Source organism: Oncorhynchus keta, chromosome 18, assembly GCF_023373465.1.
Source record: "Oncorhynchus keta strain PuntledgeMale-10-30-2019 chromosome 18, Oket_V2, whole genome shotgun sequence".
Lineage (NCBI taxonomy): Eukaryota > Metazoa > Chordata > Actinopteri > Salmoniformes > Salmonidae > Oncorhynchus > Oncorhynchus keta.
This window is the reverse complement of record NC_068438.1, coordinates 40,797,887-40,820,017: the sequence shown is the minus strand read 5'-3', so window position 1 is coordinate 40,820,017 and position 22,131 is coordinate 40,797,887. Positions and strand designations below refer to the sequence as shown.

General features: G+C 45.2%; 2 protein-coding genes and 1 pseudogene across 52 annotated transcripts in view; 2 read left to right on the top strand and 1 right to left on the bottom strand.

The window, feature by feature from the left end:
* Positions 1-299: 299 nt before the first annotated feature.
* Positions 300-7,214, bottom strand: LOC118380682 (P2Y purinoceptor 2-like). 50 transcript variants are annotated; one of them, XM_052468215.1, is made up of 7 exons: positions 6,988-7,214; positions 1,989-3,283; positions 1,653-1,904; positions 1,191-1,610; positions 1,023-1,106; positions 855-896; positions 300-770 (listed from the first exon to the last, which is right to left on the bottom strand). In XM_052468215.1, the coding sequence occupies exons 2-7, from the start codon at positions 3,262-3,264 to the stop codon at positions 622-624; spliced, it is 2,223 nt and encodes a 740-aa protein (XP_052324175.1). In that variant the 5' UTR covers positions 3,265-3,283; positions 6,988-7,214; the 3' UTR covers positions 300-621. The 50 variants fall into 50 exon arrangements, with proteins under 50 accessions (XP_052324175.1, XP_052324173.1, XP_052324176.1 ...); XM_052468213.1 differs by having other exon boundaries at positions 300-896; XM_052468216.1 differs by having other exon boundaries at positions 300-1,106; positions 1,191-1,274; positions 1,527-1,610.
* A 62-nt stretch (positions 7,215-7,276) lies between these two features.
* On the top strand, positions 7,277-8,313 carry LOC127909037 (uncharacterized; annotated as a pseudogene).
* An 8,869-nt stretch (positions 8,314-17,182) lies between these two features.
* Positions 17,183-22,131, top strand: part of LOC118380601 (F-BAR and double SH3 domains protein 2-like) — a 115,566-nt gene continuing 110,617 nt past the window's right edge. Inside the window, exon 1 of one of the 2 annotated variants that reach the window (XM_052468211.1) lies at positions 17,183-17,728. In XM_052468211.1, coding sequence (XP_052324171.1) covers positions 17,708-17,728 — 21 coding nt within the window. In that variant the 5' untranslated portion in view covers positions 17,183-17,707. The remainder of the gene's footprint in view (positions 17,729-22,131) is intronic. The other variant, XM_052468212.1, reaches the window with a different exon arrangement.

Here is a 22,131-nt window from a genome sequence, read left to right as displayed (position 1 = left end):
TTCAAATGTTCATAAATGACCAGCATGGTCAAATCATCCATCCAGTGTCTTTGTCCAACTGTGTTCTCTCCATTCCAATGGAATACACAATGTGTTCCATAGCTATTCAGATAATAGATTGATCTTCCTGTCGGTCAGAGCTGCGTTGAGAGTGCCCCCGTCACGCTTCCTGGTTTCATTTGTGATGCCCTGCTTCTGTTAGTGAAGTTGCTACGGAAACCCTGTCCAGCCATGAAGTAGAGGATGGGATCCACACAGCTGTTGGCGCTGGCCAGGGGGCGTGTCACCTTATAGGCCATGCTGGACACCTTCAGCAGCTCACAGCTCACCTGGGGATGAATAAAAACTCTAATGATTTAAACATTAATTCTGTTGACACTGTGCCTTTTAAAGAGCAACTGCCTTTAAAAAGCAGCAAATCCCTTTGAAAACGACTTATGTGGCATCGATGACAGATTTCTTGAATTATCTTAGATTCCTTCACGTGCCAATCGGCATGTTCAGTGGCTCTTTAAAGGCAATGTTACCAGGCTCGCAGAGATCATACTTAAGTTCAATGCTGCAGATGTCGTTTCTGTAGTGGAAAGTACATTTAAATGTCAATGACCTTTGAATCCCAGCCTATACAAGGATAATGACAATATCAACAACAACAATCATAATAGCAGTGGTTAAATTGAGCCTGAGATACCTGGATCTCCAGAATCTTGGGTGACAGGGAGAGCTACCTGGAGCCAGACTCCTGCATCTTGGGTGACAGGGAGAGCTACCTGGAGCCAGACTCCTGCATCTTGGGTGACAGGGAGAGCTACCTGGAGCCAGACTCCTGCATCCTGGGTGACAGGGAGAGCTACCTGGAGCCAGACTCCTGCATCCTGGGTGACAGGGAGAGCTACCTGGAGCCAGACTCCTGCATCTTGGGTGACAGGGAGAGCTACCTGGAGCCAGACTCCTGCATCCTGGGTGACAGGGAGAGCTACCTGGAGCCAGACTCCTGCATCTTGGGTGACAGGGAGAGCTACCTGGAGCCAGACTCCTGCATCTTGGGTAAAAGGGAGAGCTACCTGGAGCCAGACTCCTGCATCTTGGGTGACAGGGAGAGCTACCTGGAGCCAGACACCTGCATCTTGGGTGAAAGGGAGAGCTACTTGGAGCCAGACTCCTGCATCTTGGGTGAAAGGTGAATCTACCTGGAGCCAGACTCCTGCATCTTGGGTAAAAGGGAGAGCTACCTGGAGCCAGACTCCTGCATCTTGGGTGACAGGGAGAGCTACCTGGAGCCAGATTCCTGCATCTTGGGAAAAAGGGAGAGCTACCTGGAGCCAAACTCCTGCATCTTGGGTAAAACGGAGAGCTACCTGGAGCCAGACTCCTGCATCTTGGGTGACAGGGAGAGCTACCTGGAGCCAGACTCCTGCATCTTGGGTAGAAGGGAGAGTTACCTGGAGCCAGACTCCTGCCTCTTGGGTGAAAGGTGAATCTACCTGGAGCCAGACTCCTACATCTTGGGTAAAAGGTGAATCTACCTGGAGCCAGACTCCTGCATCTTGGGTGAAAGGTGAATCTACCTGGAGCCAGACTCCTGCATCTTGGGTAAAAGGGAGAGCTACCTGGAGCCAGACTCCTGCATCTTGGGTAAAAGGTGAATCTACCTGGAGCCAGACTCCTGCATCTTGGGTGACAGGGAGAGCTACCTGGAGCCAGACTCCTGCATCTTGGGTGACATGGAGACCTACCTGGAGCCAGACTCCTGCATCTTGGGTAAAAGGGAGAGCAACCTGGAGCCAGACTCCTGCATCTTGGGTGACATGGAGACCTACCTGGAGCCAGACTCCTGCATCTTGGGTAAAAGGGAGAGCTACCTGGAGCCAGACTCCTGCATCTTGGGTGACAGGGAGAGCTACCTGGAGCCAGACTCCTGCATCTTGGGTGACAGGGAGACCTACCTGGAGCCAGACTCCTGCATCCTGGGTGACAGGGAGAGCTACCTGGAGCCAGACTCCTGCATCTTGGGTGACAGGGAGAGCTACCTGGAGCCAGACTCCTGCATCCTGGGTGACAGGGAGAGCTACCTGGAGCCAGACTCCTGCATCCTGGGTGACAGGTAGAGCTACCTGGAGCCAGACTCCTGCATCCTGGGTGACAGGGAGAGCTACCTGGAGCCAGACTCCTGCATCTTGGGTGACAGGGAGAGCTACCTGGAGCCAGACTCCTGCATCTTGGGTGACAGGGAGAGCTACCTGGAGCCAGACTCCTGCATCTTGGGTGACAGGGAGAGCTACCTGGAGCCAGACTCCAGCATCTTGGGTGAAAGGAAGATCTACCTGGAGCCAGACTCCAGCATCTTGGGTGACAGGTGAAGCCAGGCAGAGCCTTTAAAAGCGTAGGATTCCAGTGGTTGAGGTACTGTACCTGGGAGGGATCCATCTGCTCCAGGTATCTGAGGGAGTAGTACAGACTTCTGGTCAGGTGGAAGGGTAGGAAACACAGCATGAACACTGCTAACACGATGATTATCATCTTCACAGACTTGTGTTTGGAGCGATGAGCAGCGAGCCCCCCGACTCCCCTCGACTGGCTCCCTCCTGCCCCCCAGGTGGGCTCCAGAAGCTTCCTCACCATCAGTCCATAGCACACCATCACCACCATGAAAGGGAAGGCAAACATCAGGACAGACACCACCGAGCTGTACACCAGGAAGTCATTAAATAACTCTGGACTGGATGTGTCGAAACACACCCTCTCTGTCCCCTCGTCCCTGGTGCGTGAGAAATAGAGCACGGGAGCCTGGCACATCAACACACACGCCCACACCGCCGCAGACACCAGCCGGGCTCTCCGGGAGCTGACCCAGCTCAGTGACCTCATCGGGTAGCACACACCCAGGAAGCGGTGCAGGCTGATGCAGCACAGGAACAGGATGGAACCGTAGAGGTTAGCGTAGAACAGGAAGCGGATGAGTTTGCAGAACGGTTCGCTGAAGGGCCAGTCGTTCTCGTCGGCGTAGTAGTAGATGAGGAAGGGTAGGGTGAGGATGTAGAGGGTGTCGCACACTGTCAGGTTGAACATGTACACCGTGGAGGGCTTCCAGCGTTTTGTACGGAACAGGATCACGTACATGGCCGTGACATTCAGGGCTAGGCCAATCACGAAGACCAGAGTGTAGCTGACAGGAAGCAGGATGTACTTGAAGTCCTCCTTGAATTGACAGCGCCAGCTGTGCCCGCTGCTCTCATTGGTTGAGTGGTTGGCGAAGGTAGCCATCTTTGAGGAGGATACAGATCTGAGGAGGATACAGATGTTAACTAATGCACACCCACTCACCCACATACCCACACACCCACATACCCACACACCCACACACCCACACACCCACACACCCACATACCCACACACCCACACACCCACATACCCACATACCCACATACCCACACACCCACACACCCACACACCCACATACCCACACACCCACACACCCACACACCCACACACCCACTCACCCACACACCCACATACCCACACACCCACACACCCACACACCCACACACCCACACACCCACATACCCACACACCCACACACCCACACACCCACACACCCACATACCCACACACCCACATACCCACACACCCACACACCCACACACCCACATACCCACACACCCACATACCCACACACCCACACACCCACATACCCACACACCCACACACCCACATACCCACACACCCACATACAGAATGAGAGAGAGAAGACAAGTGTGATAGTAAATATCAACTGTACTAGCCACTTGTATAACACTCCACAGTAAAGCTAAAGGAGTACCAATGTCTCTGTTGACTTCAAATTGTATTGGTCACATACACATGGTTAGCAGATGTTAATGCGAGTGTAGCGAAATGCTTGTGCTTCTAGTTCCGACAATGCAGTAATATATAACAAATAATCTAACAAATTCACAACAACTACGCATGCATGAAGGCACATGCTGGAAGCAGAAGCTCATTTTGACATAATACCCATAATTCCTTCATTTGTATCTTTCCTCAATCCCCTTACGAGTCCAAGTTAAGAGAGGGTTGGAGTGGAGGTAGTTGGATGTTTTGTCCTTAGATAGTGATAGATGTTATAGCTGTTCCAACAGGTTTGGATCCCACAGAGAGCACATTGAACATTTAAGTTAATGATTCATCAGGAAGTTATGGTCCTATTTTCACAGGTTCCGAGCATGGTGACAGGATATGATAACTAAGGTTGCATAAGGAAGGTATATCACTGAAAACGTTCAAAGTTTACCAGTAATGAATGAAATATCCTTCATATTTATTTTTGATAAACTTTGATTTATTTGACTATGTCAATATATATTTGTTGTCAATGTTTTGGGTCAAACTGGCGGTAGTTGTGAGTAAAGTCAATAGTTATAAGAGTTACAGAGTTAATAATAAATAATGCCATTGTTGATTAGATGCTTCTGTCATTAATTAGGCCATTTTCTCTGGAACCATATGGTCTGTCTACTAGAAACTCATGAACAATATGGACACGGATATAATAAATTAATACTATATATGAATACATTTTCTTAAGTTATTCAAGTATAAAATACCAAAGTTACGATAGATTACTATAGATTTTCAGTTAATTACCACAATTACTGAAGATTCTGGTAAAGTTGTTAGTTTTGCAACCTTAATGATAACACAGAGAAATAGACACATCAGCATGAATGTATTGTCACGTTCCCCAGTTTGTGTGTTGTGGGTTTGTGTATATGTATGTGTGTATTTCAGGAAATGGCTTCCTGGATTCCACCAAGCAGCTGATTGGTCAGCCCCATTGCAGATCGGAGCATTGATCCCTCCCTCTTGTTTGGGGATACAGCTGTCGTCAATTACCGACTCCTGCCGGCAGCTTGAAAAGCCAGAGTACCTTTGTTAGGAGAGAGAGCTTATTGGATGTCCTGGGTTGGTTGTAATTCAGAGACAGTTTTGTTGGAAGTATTTGTAGCCGCTACTTCTGAGTTATGTCTGTGCCAATAGGACTCCGTGTTTTTCATTATTGAAATTGTTCCCTTTACATGAGTAATTATTCTGTTTTTGTTCCCATGGGGAGGGGAAGGCACCTTGGGAGTGTTTAGGCAAGAAGCCTGTGGCCATACATGTACCCGTGGAACGTACTCTGTCTATGCCACTAGGTAAGACCTGGGCAGGCCACCCCCGGTATTGTGGTTAGCGCGCCAGGAGGCGTTAAGAATAAGTAAGTGTGTAGGAGAGGGGGCTCTTTAACTTTTACTTTCTTTGTTTCTTTGTTCCATCCAGCCCCTTTTCCCCGAATTACCGTGTAAAGGAAGAATAAATTCCCTGTAAACGGTAATATTCTCTGCCTCTGTCATCCTTACTTACAATCACATATCTCTTTCACTCCACGGGGAGTTGAGTGTAGCAGGGTGTGGTGTTCCCCCCCTCCAAGAGGCTGTGTGTAACAGTAGTTTTATAACACAGAGACACACGCACACATAGATCGAGGGTGGGGGTGGTGCAATTATTTTCCATCAACAGACATCTGTACAGGCCTGTTAATACAGGACTAGTAAAGGTCTGTTAATACAGGACTAGTAAAGGCCTGTTAATACAGGACTAGTAAAGGTCTGTTAATACAGGACTAGTAAAGGTCTGTTAATACAGGACTAGTAAAGGTCTGTTAATACAGGACTAGTAAAGGCCTGTTAATACAGGACTAGTAAAGGTCTGTTAATACAGGACTAGTAAAGGCCTGTTAATACAGGACTAGTAAAGGTCTGTTAATACAGGACTAGTAAAGGTCTGTTAATACAGGACTAGTAAAGGTCTGTTAATACAGGACTAGTAAAGGTCTGTTAATACAGGACTAGTAAAGGCCTGTTAATACAGGACTAGTAATACAGGACTAGTAAAGGTCTGTTAATACAGGACTAGTAAAGGCCTGTTAATACAGGACTAGTAAAGGTCTGTTAATACAGGACTAGTAAAGGCCTGTTAATACAGGACTAGTAAAGGTCTGTTAATACAGGACTAGTAAAGGCCTGTTAATACAGGACTAGTAAAGGTCTGTTAGTAAAAGGCCTGTTAATACAGGACTAGTAAAGGCCTGTTAATACAGGACTAGTAAAGGTCTGTTAATACAGGACTAGTAAAGGTCTGTTAATACAGGACTAGTAAAGGCCTGTTAATACAGGACTAGTAAAGGTCTGTTAATACAGGACTAGTAAAGGCCTGTTAATACAGGACTAGTAAAGGCCTGTTAATACAGGACTAGTAAAGGCCTGTTAATACAGGAAAGGCCTGTTAGTAAAATACAGGACTAGTCTGTTAATACAGGACTAGTAAGGTCTGTTAATACAGGACTAGTAAAGGTCTGTTAATACAGGACTAATAAAGGCCTGTTAATACAGGACTAGTAAAGGTCTGTTAATACAGGACTAGTAAAGGCCTGTTAATACAGGACTAGTAAAGGTCTGTTAATACAGGACTAGTAAAGGCCTGTTAATACAGGGCTAGTAAAGGTCTGTTAATACAGGACTAGTAAAGGCCTGTTAATACAGGACTAGTAAAGGTCTGCTAATACAGGACTAGTAAAGGTCTGTTAATACAGGACTAGTAAAGGTCTGTTAATACAGGACTAGTAAAGGTCTGTTAATACAGGACTAGTATAGGTTAAGCGTTACAGATGTCTATATAGGTTTTCTTCTAAGAGTGTACACGACACCATACGTTTTAACAGATAAGCAGGTTGGAGTCTGCTATTGGACCAGGTCTCTCTTGTTAAAAGAGATGTTATCTCAATGAGAAAAACCTGCATAAAATGTTGTTTTTTAAGTTTGCATACTCTCTCTCTCTCTACAGAAAGAAGAGCAATGCATTTTTTAAAGGCTTCTACGCACTGCAGAAGGAACACGGCAGAGCTTCTCCTGTCCTGCAACATTGCACATTTTACCAGTACTAGTTACTCACAGTGAGAAACGCTGTTCAGTCTTGAAGGAACACACTCCGGATATGTACAGCAACTATGTCCAAGTCCTGCACTAGACTCTAACATACCTGGATTACTGATGCCCCACTCCAGCTAGCAGAGCTTGTACCTGTCTCTATCTGCTGGTTAGGCCTATTTACTGTAAATCTCTGAATGCGTCTTCCTCTCAGAGATACACAGAATGCTTTACACAATGTTTCTCCATGCTCGTGTGTGAGCGTGTAACAGTCCAGTTATTTGGCTTGGTGCTGAACCTGAGTAGGCGTGAACATGTTTGGCAAGCTGCAGCCTGTACACACACAGACAGGGATGGAACTCATGATCAAGATGTACCTACTGTACACACACAGACAGGAATCAATCACAACCTACAGTAGGCTGCGACCCACAAGGAATCAATCACAACCTACAGTAGGCTGCGACCCACAAGGAATCAATCACAACCTACAGTAGGCTGCGACCCACAAGGAATCAATCACAACCTACAGTAGGCTGCGACCCACAAGGAATCAATCACAACCTACAGTAGGATGCGACCCACAAGGAATCAATCACAACCTACAGTAGGCTGCGACCCACAAGGAATCAACTCAAGCCAGGAGTGAGTCCCAAACCACCATTTGGAAAACACTGCACCATTTCATGTACACATAACTACTCTCCACATCTGACACACACATGAGCAGGGACAGGGAGAGGGAGAGGGAGAGGGAGAGGGAGAGGGAGAGGGACAGGGAGAGGGACAGGGACAGGGACAGGGACAATGACAGGGACAGGGACAGGGACAATGACAGGGGCAGGGACAATGACAGGGACAGGGACAATGAGAGGGACAGGGACAGGGACAGGGACAGGGACAGGGACAGGGACAGGGACAGGGACAGGGACAGGGACAATGAGAGGGACAGGGACAGGGACAAGGACAAGGACAGGGACAATGACAGGGACAGGGACAATGACAGGGACAGGGACAGGGACAATGACAGGGACAATGACAGGGGCAGGGACAATGACAGGGACAGGGACAGGGACAATGAGAGGGACAGGGACAAGGACAGGGACAGGGACAATGACAGGGACAAGGACAGGGACAATGACAGGGACAATGACAGGGACAGGGACAGGGACAATGACAGGGACAATGTCAGGAACAGGGACAAGGACAGGGACAATGAGAGGGACAGGGACAAGGACAATGACAGGGACAAGGACAGGGACAGGGACAAGGACAGGGACAGGGACAAGGACAGGGACAATGAGAGGGACAGGGACAAGGACAATGACAGGGACAAGGACAGGGACAATGACAGGGACAATGACAGGGACAGGGACAATGACAGGGGCAGGGACAGGGACAAGGACAGGGACAATGACAGGGACAAGGACAGGGACAAGGACAGGGACAATGACAGGGACAATGACAGGGACAATGACAGGGACAGGGACAATGAGAGGGACAGGGACAATGAGAGGGACAAGGACAGGGACAATGACAAGGACAATGAGAGGGACAGGGACAGGGTTAAGGACAGGGACAATGACAGGGACAATGACAGGGACAATGACAGGGACAGGGACAATGAGAGGGACAGGGACAATGAGAGGGACAAGGACAGGGACAATGACAAGGACAATGACAGGGACAATGAGAGGGACAGGGAAAATGAGAGGGACAGGGACAGGGACAGGGACAAGGACAGGGACATGGACAGGGACAATGACAGGGACAATGAGAGGGACAATGACAGGGACAATGACAGGGACAATGACAGGGACAATGAGAGGGACAGGGACAGGGACAGGGACAAGGACAGGGACAATGAGAGGGACAGGGCCAAGGACAATGATAGGGACAAGGACAGGGACAGGGACAATGACAGGGACAATGACAGGGACAGGGACAATGAGAGGGACAGGGACAGGGACAGGGTTAAGGACAGGGACAATGACAGGGACAGGGACAATGAGAGGGACAGGGACAGGGACAATGAGAGGGACAGGGACAATGACAGGGACAGGGACAGGGACAATGACAGGGACAATGACAAGGACAGGGACAATGAGAGGGACAGGGACAGGGACAGGGCAAGCTCACAAATCTCTTTAGGCTTTTATGTGTAAGTAAATTGACAAATGTACAATGACCCAAATGTTGCACCGTTCAACCTTTTTCACTCCCCCACCCTTCCCCAATCCATCACAACCCCCCATTACACACAAACATTACTGTAATCTACTGTACACTACAACCCCCAATACACACAAACATTTACTATAACCTACTGTACAACCCCCCCAATACACACAAACGTTACTATAACCTACTGTACAACCCCCCAATACACACAAACATTACTATAACCTACTGTACACTACAACCACCCAATACACACAAACATTACTATAACCTACTGTACACTACAACCACCCAATACACACAAACATTACTATAACCTACTGTACACTACAACCACCCAATACACACAAACATTACTATAACCTACTGTACACTACAACCCCCCAATACACACAAACATTACTATAACCTACTGTACACTACAACCACCCAATACACACAAACATTACTATAACCTACTGTACACTACAACCACCCAATACACACAAACATTACTATAACCTACTGTACACTACAACCCCCAATACACACAAACATTACTATAACCTACTGTACACTACAACCACCCAATACACACAAACATTACTATAACCTACTGTACACTACAACCACCCAATACACACAAACATTACTATAACCTACTGTACACTACAACCACCCAATACACACAAACATTACTATAACCTACTGTACACTACAACCACCCAATACACACAAACATTACTATAACCTACTGTACACTACAACCACCCAATACACACAAACATTACTATAACCTACTGTACACTACAACCCCCAATACACACAAACATTACTATAACCTACTGTACACTACAACCACCCAATACACACAAACATTACTATAACCTACTGTACACTACAACCACCCAATACACACAAACATTACTATAACCTACTGTACACTACAACCACCCAATACACACAAACATTACTATAACCTACTGTACACTACAACCACCCAATACACACAAACATTACTATAACCTACTGTACACTACAACCACCCAATACACACAAACATTACTATAACCTACTGTACACTACAACCACCCAATACACACAAACATTACTATAACCTACTGTACACTACAACCACCCAATACACACAAACATTACTATAACCTACTGTACACTACAACCACCCAATACACACAAACATTACTATAACCTACTGTACACTACAACCACCCAATACACACAAACATTACTGTAATCTACTGTACACTACAACCACCCAATACACACAAACATTACTATAACCTACTGTACACTACAACCACCCAATACACACAAACATTACTATAACCTACTGTACACTACAACCACCCAATACACACAAACATTACTATAACCTACTGTACACTACAACCACCCAATACACACAAACATTACTATAACCTACTGTACACTACAACCACCCAATACACACAAACATTACTATAACCTACTGTACACTACAACCACCCAATACACACAAACATTACTATAACCTACTGTACATTGTGATCACAGGTATAAACATCAACGCTGAGACTCACCTGACTGACTGACGAAAAGCTAAATCATAAAACCAAACCACACATAAAACCTGAATGAACAGATGATGAGATCTTATAAAAGTACAGTCGGACAGATGGCCATTTCTGTGGAATAGAGGCTTGTGTGGGTGGTGAGAGAGGTGAGCAAGTGGGATTAATGTCTCACCTGCTCCAAAAACACAGTGTATTAATGATTGCCTTGAACTTAACCATAACCATAACGCCAGGCCGGCCCCCTGCTCTCTGCTCTGGGGCAAAGCTCTGTCAACACACTGGTCCACCTGGATGATTAACCAGTTGTGTGAGAGGTGAGACCCCTCTCACCTGTTCACGTTCAAATTTAAACTTTATTTGTCCCAGAAGGCAATTGGTTTTGCAGTAAGGAGCACACGAGACACCTGAACACCTTTACAAACACACATACAGATGGATGTGTCAATACACTGGAGTACCAGTGAGGATATCCTACACTGGACACCTTTACAAACACACATACAGATGGATGTGTCAATACACTGGAGTACCAGTGAGGATATCCTACACTGGACACCTTTACAAACACACATACAGATGGATGTGTCAATACACTGGAGTACCAGTGAGGATATCCTACACTGGACACCTTTACAAACACACATACAGATGGATGTTTCAGAGTACCAGTGAGGATATCCTACACTGGACACCTTTACAAACACACATACAGATGGATGTTTCAGAGTACCAGTGAGGATATCCTACACTGGACACCTTTACAAACACACATACAGATGGATGTGTCAATACACTGGGGTACCAGTGAGGATATCCTACACTGGACACCTTTACAAACACACATACAGATGGATGTGTCAATACACTGGAGTACCAGTGAGGATATCCTACACTGGACACCTTTACAAACACACATACAGATGGATGTGTCAATACACTGGGGTACCAGTGAGGATATCCTACACTGGACACCTTTACAAACACACATACAGATGGATGTGTCAATACACTGGGGTACCAGTGAGGATATCCTACACTGGACACCTTTACAAACACACATACAGATGGATGTGTCAATACACTGGAGTACCAGTGAGGATATCCTACACTGGACACCTTTACAAACACACATACAGATGGATGTGTCAATACACTGGGGTACCAGTGAGGATATCCTACACTGGACACCTTTACAAACACACATACAGATGGATGTGTCAATACACTGGAGTACCAGTGAGGATATCCTACACTGGACACCTTTACAAACACACATACAGATGGATGTGTCAATACACTGGAGTACCAGTGAGGATATCCTACACTGGACACCTTTACAAACACACATACAGATGGATGTGTCAATACACTGGAGTACCAGTGAGGATATCCTACACTGGACACCTTTACAAACACACATACAGATGGATGTGTCAATACACTGGAGTACCAGTGAGGATATCCTACACTGGACACCTTTACAAACACACATACAGATGGATGTGTCAATACACTGGAGTACCAGTGAGGATATCCTACACTGGACACCTTTACAAACACACATACAGATGGATGTGTCAATACACTGGAGTACCAGTGAGGATATCCTACACTGGACACCTTTACAAACACACATACAGATGGATGTGTCAATACACTGGAGTACCAGTGAGGATATCCTACACTGGACACGTTTATACAGCTGTTGAGAAGTCATTGATAGTAATCTGACAATGTTTTTCATTAAGAAATGTATAAGGGGATCATAGATATATTCAATCAAATTCACGAGTCAAATCAAATTAAATCAAACTGTATTAGTCACATGCTACGAATACAACAGGTGTTCACCTTACAGTGAAATGTTTACCTACGAGCCCCTAACCAACAATGCATTTAAAAAAATATATGAATAAGAATAAGAAATAAAAGGAACAAGTAATTAAAGAGCAGCAGTAAAATAACAATAACGAGACTATATACAGGGGGTACCGGTACAGAGTCAATGTACGGGGGCACCGGTTAGTCGAGGTAATTGAGGTAATAAGTACATGTAGGTAGAGTTGGCTATGCATAGATAATAACAGAGTAGCAGCGTCGTAAAAGAGTGAAAGAGTGTGGGGGGGGGCAATGCAAATAGTCTGGGTAGCCATTTGATTAGATGTTCAGGAGTTTTATGGCTTAGGGGTAGAAGCTGTTTAGAAGCTTCTTGGACCTAGACTTGGCACTCGGGTACCAATTACAGTGCGGTAGCAGAGAGAACAGTCTATGACTAGGATGGCTGGAGTTTTTGACCATTTTTAGGGTCTTCCTCTGACACCGCATGGTATAGAAGTCCTGGATGGCAGGAAGCTTGGCTCCAGTGATGTACTGGGCCGTATGCATTACCCTCTGTAGTGCCTTGTGGTCGGAGGCTGAGCAGTTACCAAACAGGCAGCAATGCAACCATCAATGCATCAATGCTCTCGATGGTGCAGCTGTAGAACCTTTTGAGGTTCTGAGGACCCATGCCAAATCTTTTCAGTCTCCTGAAGGGGAATAGGTTTTGTCGTGCCCTCTTCACGACTGTCATGGTGTGTTTGGACCATGTTAGTTTGTTGGTGATGTGGACACAAACAAACTTGAAGCTCTCAACCTTCTCCACTACAGCCCCGTTGATGAGAATGGGGGAGTGCTCGGTCCTCCTTTTCCTGTAGTCCACAATCATCTACTTTGTCTTGATCAGGTTGAGGGAGAGGTTGTTGTCCTGGCACCACACGGCCAGGCCTCTGACCCCCTCCCTGTATGATGTCTCATCGTTGTCTGTGATCAGGCCTACCACTGTTGTGTCATCGGCAAACTTAATGATGGTGTTGGAGTTGTGCCTGGCCGTGCAGTCATGAGTGAACAGGGAGTACGGGAAGGGACTGAGCACGCACCCCTGAGGGGCCCCTGTGTTGAGGATCAGAATTGCGGATGTGTTGTTAACTACCCTTACCACCTGGGGGTGGCCTGTCAGGAAGTCCAGGATTCAGTTGCAGGGGGAAGTATTTAGTCCCAGGGTCCTTAGCTTATTGGCAAGACGGAGCTGCTCTTCCTCCCGGGGAAGGACTGCCCGTTCCATGATCTCGCCATCACGGTTGACAACTCCACTGTGTCCTCCTCCCAGAGCGCTAAGAACCTTGGCGTGATCCTGGACAACACCCTGTCGTTCTCAACTAACATCAAGGCGGTGGCCCGTTCCTGTAGGTTCATGCTCTACAACATCCGCAGAGTACGACCCTGCCTCACACAGGAAGCGGCGCAGGTCCTAATCCAGGCACTTGTCATCTCCCGTCTGGATTACTGCAACTCGCTGTTGGCTGGGCTCCCTGACATGTGCCATTAAACCCCTACAACTCATCCAGAACGCCGCAGCCCGTCTGGTGTTCAACCTTCCCAAATTCTCTCACGTCACCCCGCTCCTCCGCTCTCTCCACTGGCTTCCAGTTGAAGCTCGCATCCGCTACAAGACCATGGTGCTTGCCTACGGAGCTGTGAGGGGAACGGCACCTCAGTACCTCCAGGCTCTGATCAGGCCCTACACCCAAGCAAGGGCACTGCGTTCATCCACCTCTGGCCTGCTCGCCTCCCTACCACTGAGGAAGTACAGTTCCCGCTCAGCCCAGTCAAAACGCCCAATTTTTCAGTTTTTGATTTGTTAAAAAAGTTTGAAATATCCAATAAATGTCATTCCACTTCATGATTGTGTCCCACTTGTTGTTGATTCTTCACAAAAAAATACAGTTTTATATCTTTATGTTTGAAGCCTTAAATGTGGCAAAAGGTCGCAAAGTTCAAGGGGGCCGAATACTTTCGCAAGGCACTGTACGTAAATCTGAGACACTCCATTTAGTATTGTCACGAATATTACCGAAGGTGACGCCCCTTCTTGTTCGGGTGGCGCTCGGCGGTCGTCGTCGCCGGTCTACTAGCTATCGCCGATCCGTTGTTCTGTGTTCCTTTAGTTCTGTCTAATTGGTAGCACCTGTTTCTTGTTTGGTTGTTAGGGTAGGGTTATATATAGTCTGTTCAGCCCGCTTCTGTTTCGTGCGGGCTTGTTCGTCTGTTTTCTTGTTTGAGTGTATTTTTGTTGGCATTTTGGGTTTCACGCTGTCCGTTTATATTTCTGATCATTTGTGTTTCCACTTTTTGTTCATGTTATGTTTCCGGGACATTAAAGCGTGTTGTTTTTCCCACATCTTTTGCTCTCTGCGCCTGACCCCACACCTCATCACTCATTTACCGTAACAAGTATGATATGTTGTGTTTTGTATGGTATGTATTCATTTGTGCATGTCCATCACCCATTTTGTATTATATGTTACGAAACATAGAATATATTACGAATTTGCTAAATGTACAATATGTTAAGAATTTGCTAAATGTACAATATGTTAAGAATTTGCTAAATGTACAATATTGCTAAATGTACAATATGTTTGCTAAATGTACAATATTTAAGCTAAATGTACAATATGTTAAGAATTTGCTAAATGTACAATATGTTAAGAATTTGCTAAATGTACAATATGTTAAGAATTTGCTAAATGTACAATATGTTAAGAATTTGCTAAACATATGATATGTTACGAATTCTAGCTAGGTGGCTAGCTGGCTAACGTTAGCGAGGCTATGGTTTAGTGGTTTCAGTGAAGGTTAGGGTTAAGTTCAGGAGTTAGGTTAAATAGTTTGAAGTTAGGGTTAGGGGAAGGGTTAGCTAAAAGGGTAAAGGTTAGGGGAAGGGTTTTCTAACATGCTCAGTAGTTTCAAAGTATTTAAACAGTAGTAAATAGTTGAAAAGTTGCTAATTAGCTAAAAAATCTTTGTCCTTGATGAGATTTGCACTCAGAACCTTTGGGTTGCTAGACATTCACATTATACCATATCAAACATAACATGTTTTACTCATCTGAGTGTCCTGGATTTACATTTACTATGTTCGGTCAAGTCTATGAGACCAGGTTGACTCTGGATATAATGATACTAAATTACAAAGAATATTGGGTTTATTGACAATATAATCTGGTACTTCAATTAAAAATAAATGTCGTTTTCCATGTTACACCTGCAATTTTAAACAAAACAATTGGCTTGAAGTAGCCTACTGGAACATAAATTTGGAGCTCAGAAATACAAGTACTGCAATAGACCTATATTGAACATAATTTCCTCAATGTGGTGCTTTAAAGGTCCTTGTAATCATTGTAGCCTGTTTCTAAGGTCTCTTGCTCCCTTATAATTATCCGTGGTTTCAATTTGTATCCGTTTTTGTGAGAGATGGAGCTACTTTCGTTATTTTCTTGCTGCTTCAAGTGAAGGGTGTTGCGCTTCTCTGTTGCGGTGAAACCACATGCGGTTACTATGACGATTATAACGTATAATGTTGGCTTCAACTTGGCTTCCAAAAAAACCCTTCCATTAAAAAATGAACCTGTTTTTTTGGTAACTTTCTTATTATAAAAACAACCATTGTAAGATTCAAATGGGGAGATTAATGCTATACATGGCTTTCTTGTGTATATTTGCGTTGGCCTCAAAGCATACAGAAAAATCGCCATACATGCATCCACTCTATTTAGCCTGGCAATGTCTAAATTATTCTCACATATTTTAGAATGTAATAATAATTTGAATATCAATTCTTTGGCAAGTCCTAAAAAATGCATTATTCTTAAAGTGGTAATGGCCTACTTTGATGTATTTATTTTGACACTTTTTGCATACTTTATGCAAAGTTTATTAGGCCCTATATGTACAATTCTATAAATTATACAATTGTATAAGACTGCGTTTCTTAAAAATTACAATTAATTGATTGAAAAAGTATCTGACAATTCATGTTGCTGTCCTCTCAACTGTACCATATCTTTCATGTCGGAGATCGATACATAACTCATTACATGGACTTCAAACCATCTCAATGGTAATGCATTCCTTCAACTGATGGCTCATTGGAGTGTAGTGCCCTACTAAACCACTGGGACTGGGATTGTAAAGTGGCTGTTCCACTGTGTCATAAGGTGAATGTTTTACTATAAGAGCGTCTGCTGTGTAATGGTACCAGAATTCCTCACAAGAACAGTATACCAACTCAAATTCAGAGAAGTGAGAACAATGTGCTGGTCCTCACTTGTAAAAAAGGCTATTTAGGTTTAGGGGTTAGGTTAGAATTAGGGTTAGGGTTCAGGTTATGGTTAGCATTAGGGTTAGAGGTAAGGGAAAATATGATTTTGAATGGGAATCAATTGTTGGTTCCCAAAAAGTCCTCACAAGTAAAGTATGCCATAGATGTGTGTCTGTATGTGTTTGACTTGAACTGAAATAAAGAGCGTAAATTCATGAAGGGCGAAAATCTATATATCTGGGATAGGCCGATCTGGCTTTTCTACCTTCAATCGATGTTTCCCCGATCGACTACACTTTCTTGTTGCTATGCAGGTCCAGAGACGCAGCCAGTCTCCTGGCGAAGCAGCAACGGCGTATTGTCGTCACGACATGTTTCACGTAAAACCACCATTCGTTTCTGTTTTTTTGTTTGTTTGTTGCCGCTATTACAAGAGCTACATATTCGGATTTTGATGTTAGCGGTTTAAAACAAGAAAGGACTGTTATAGAGCTATGTAAAGAAATAAAAAAAATAAAGGAACGTTTCTGGCGCTGTTTTGACGTGCCTTTACCCCCCATCAACACAGGGTGGCGCAGTTGTGCGTCATTACGCAGGGAAGCCTCCACACCTCTGGCCTCAATTGGTTTCCCCATCATTTCCCAGTCCTCTCTGAAACCCGCCTGCGGTGTTGTCCCGAAGAAGTCTGTTAGTATAGAGTTGGTTTAGCCAGCGCTCGCGTTAATTATTTTATCGCCAGAGTACAAATCTGACTGTAATTTTCATATCTTCCCTCCGTGCAGACTTGACGAATTATCCAGCCCACATTGGATGTATTTGTAATAAACATTTCTTCAGGAATACACCATTCATATCAATGCTTCAAAATGCAGCCCCCACCGAGAAAGGTGAGTTTTTCCCCTTTACTTGACTATTTCTCTTTGAGTAGCAAACAGTGGGATGTTGACTTGCTAATAACATTGATGTGTAACATTAGCTACTTAGCTAGCTTGCTAGTATTATAAGCCACATGTGGTGTTGCAAATGTTGAAACTATAGTATTTGTATTCGGTTGTCAATTTCAAGCCTGGTTATAGTTATGCCAACCAGCTATGCACTACGAGCTGTCTGGTTAGCTAGCTAGCCAGATAATTAGGTCTGGTTGAGGTCTTGAGGAACCGCTGTCTGCTTGCTTGTTGACCGCAGATAGAAGGGCTCAGTATCTTTGGCTAACGTCAACGAAATGTTGAATAGCCCGACAGATATAACTAACGTTAGTCGTCCAGAACGATATAACTGTAGATAGGTAGTTGATAATGTTTCGAAACACCATCTGAAGTAACGTTACGCTGATGAACGGGACATAAACATGCATGACAGCTCCGATGTTATTGCTGTCATCTGGACTGGAGAGAAGTGAGGGATTCTTCCCCTCGTAAAACACTGTTAATAACCAGAAGATAGGATGCGAGTGTGCATTTGGTAGCCACAACAATGTTCCATTGTGTGATTTTAACACACCCTTGCCTTGACTTTTAGTGTATTTGGACAAAACGTAGCTGGCTAACTATTTTATTCTCGCGGTTAAGTCAAAAGACGGAGAAGGAATGTTCCGCTGTTCGTCAGTGAACGGTTAATAACGGTGTTAATCACAGCTGTCTGGTTATTACCGACTGCACACACAACACACACGGTGCATTTATTTTCCGTACTATAGAGACAAGTAGTCAGTCTTCAGGTTTCTCACCGGTAATTAACGACATGGCCTCTGCGGGTAGTGCAGTATGTCCATGGGACATTGTTTACAGTGCACACGTATTCCCTTTGTGCGTGTGTTTTGCGACAACTCTCTGGTACAATGTAGAATATACTGTAACAAAGCATAGTGTCCCTTTGTTCTTTCTGTCTGCCATTCACATGTTGTGTGTGAGAGAGGGAGTCTGTGTTTCTCTTTCATGATCTTAGTTATTCTAGAAGAGGTGTCTGAGAACCAATTACTGGCTTGCAGTACCTCGGCACAGCTTTCAGTTAATTATCGGATATTCCCGGGTGCTGTTGCTGCTCCACTGGGTCTGTCAGACACATTGTGGGCAGACTGAACATGTCACGTCCTCCCCTCCCCTTTATGGGTCAGATAGAGAGTACATCTCTTCCTCCCCATCTTTCTCTCTCTTCCTCCCATCTCTCTTTCTTTCTCTCTCTCTCTACCTCCCATCTCTCTTTCTCAGTCCCCATCCCTCTCTCTCCCCCTTTGTCCCTCATCTAGCTTTCCTCTCTCTCTCCCTGCCCCCTCTCTCATTTTTTTCTGTCTCATATGTGACTGACTGTGACTGACTGAAAGGAGAGATGGAGTGAAGTCACTTTTCCCTGATAAGCCCCACAACGGACCACTCCCCCTCCGTCTTCAAAGGCAGGCAACATGAAAGCTACAGCACACACTGATTGTGCTCTGTGTTGTTGATTTGTCTAGAACAGTCATGAATCTCCGACTGCATAACCCCAGTGAATAGTCAGTGGAATTCTCCCCCCAAGAGACAATGAGTACTGTTGCATGCACACAATAGTAAGATTGTATTATGGATAGTCAGGCTAATATAATAGGTAATTTAAAACGTTGACATGCTTTGCAAGAAGAACGATTTCCCTAATAATCCTGTTTACATGACACATCTGAAATCGGGCGACCTGATGGGACTTAAATAAATCCAGAAAATCACTATTCAAAATTCATTTTTGACCATGTTATTTTTGCCAAGCCTATTTGATTCGGAGTTCAGACATATAATGTTTGCATGTGAAACTATTTCTAAGATGCAGTGGAGGATTTAGGCAAAGGCGGCATCTTGCCGGAGGGAGGCGGCATCTTGCCGGAGGGAGGCGGCATCTTGCCGGAGGGAGGCGGCATCTTGCCGGAGGGAGGCGGCATCTTGCCGGAGGGAGGCGGCATCTTGCCTGAGGGAGGCGGCATCTTGCCTGAGGGAGGCGGCATCTTGCCTGAGGGAGGCGGCATCTTGCCTGAGGGAGGCGGCATCTTGCCTGAGGGAGGCGGCATCTTGCCTGAGGGAGGCGGCATCTTGCCTGAGGGAGGCGGCATCTTGCCTGAGGGAGGCGGCATCTTGCCTGAGGGAGACGGCAAATCCTATGTCTCCCCACTGGAAGCCCGAGGTAGGAGGAGCAGGGAATCTATCAAATAGCTCACCTCTAACTTTGTACAGTACTAATGCAATTACTAATGCAATTTAGTTTGAGTGTTTCTTGTTTGAAGTGCAGTAGTGTAATAATCAGGTTCTCTTATCGGTTATTCCCGACACAATAAGTGTGTTATCTATTTGTGTATTTGTGTGACATAGGATTTGTACAACTTAGTTTTATTTGTGTTTTGTTAGCAAAAGGGTAATAGTGTAATAAATCAATTATCTTTTTTATTTGTATTTATATACTACAATTTGTTTCTAAACTCAGCAAAAAAAGAAACGTCCTCTCACTTTCAACTGTGTTTATTTTCAGCAAACTTAACATGTGTAAATAATTGTATGAACATAACAAGATTCAACAACTGAGACATAAACTGAACAGGTTCCACAGACATGTGACTAATGAAATAATGTGTCCCTGAACATAGGGGAGGTTAAAAGTAACAGTCAGTATCTGGTGTGGCCACCAGCTGCATTAAGCACTGCCAGTTCTTGCTGTGAGATGTTTCCCCACTCTCCCAGATATGTCTGGGGGGAATGGCCCTAGCCCTCACCCTCCGATCCAACAGGTCCCAGACGTGCTCAATGGGCTTGAGATCCGGGCTCTTCGCTGGCCATGGCAGAACACTGACATTCCTGTCTTGCAGGAAATCACGCACAGAACGAGCAGTACGGCTGGTGGCATTGTCATGCTGGAGGGTCATGTCAGGATGAGCCTGCAGGAAGGATACCACATGAGGGAGGAGGATTTCTTCCTTGTAATGCACAGCGTTGAGATTGCCTGCAATGACAACAATCTCAGTCTGATGATGCGGTGACACACTGCCCCAGAACATGAGGGTCCCTGCACCTCCAAATCGATCCCAGAGTATAGGCTTTGTGGTAATGCTCATTCCTTCAACGATAAACACATCCGACCATCGACCCTGGTGAGACAAAACCGTGACTCGCCAGGGAAGTGCACTTTTTGCCAGTCCTGTCTGGTCCAGCGACATTAGGTTTGTGCCCATAGGCAATGTCGTTGCCGGTGATGTCTGGTGAGGACCTGCCTTACAACAGGCCTACAAGCCCTCAGTCCAACCTCTCTCAGCCTATTGCGGACAGTCTGAGCACTGATGGAGGGATTGTGTGTTCCTGGTGTAACTCGGGCAGTTGTTGTTGCCGTCCTGTACCTGTCCCACAGGTGTGATGTTTGATCCTGTGCAGGTGTTGTTACACGGGGTCTGCCACTGTGAGGACGATCAGCTGTCCGTCCTGTCTCCCTGTAGCGCTGTCTTAGGCATCTCACAGTACCAACATTGCAATTTATTTCCCTGGCCACATCTGCATTTTGCCCAGGGAGCCATACAGGGAGCCATATCTAGAACCGCCACTGCTAAGATGCATATTTTCAGTTTTTTCCCCAAACTATCTTCACTCGCAATAAGAGGGAGGCTTGCGCTGCTTGTGCTGCTTGTGCTGGTACATGCTCAGATCAAATACACCGCTGGAACAGATTAAGCTGTTGACATGTCCTAATCATTTGAGATTCAAGATTGCGCAGAAAACCAGGTGTTTTAATCGGCGTATGCTTACTTCGTAACTCTACTCCGATTTAAGATAAGCAAAGGCGTCAGCATACTTCAGTTCCGCTGGCCCCTAGCCGAACCCGGCCAGCCGAACCGAGTGTGCTCGCATACTCCCTTAAAAGATATTTGCTTGAAGAAAAAAATAAAGTGGCGATAGTACTGTTTGTCTATTTTGAGACGTCATAGCCAGTATACACTTCCTCAAAATAGACATCATTCATTTAATTTAACTCAAGAAATCTGTCATTAACTTTGATGTTTTTTGACAAAGTAATCTTAGTCGGTCAATTTTACATCTAACTAAGATGTTTAGTCTCCCGTTGAATGACAACAGGGTTTATTGACAAATCCCTACCATTGACCTTTCACCAACGAAGGGGCGTAGACTTTCTCTCCGAACTTCGGCTTGCCTCCAGAAAAAATGTTGTGTACCTGAAAAGCCGAACACTCTCACAGTACAAAATCTTCCTAACTGTTTCGGTTGGGAAACATGAGGACGCCTTCTGGTGTTTACATGACTAACGCCATACTGCCATAATCAATTTAATA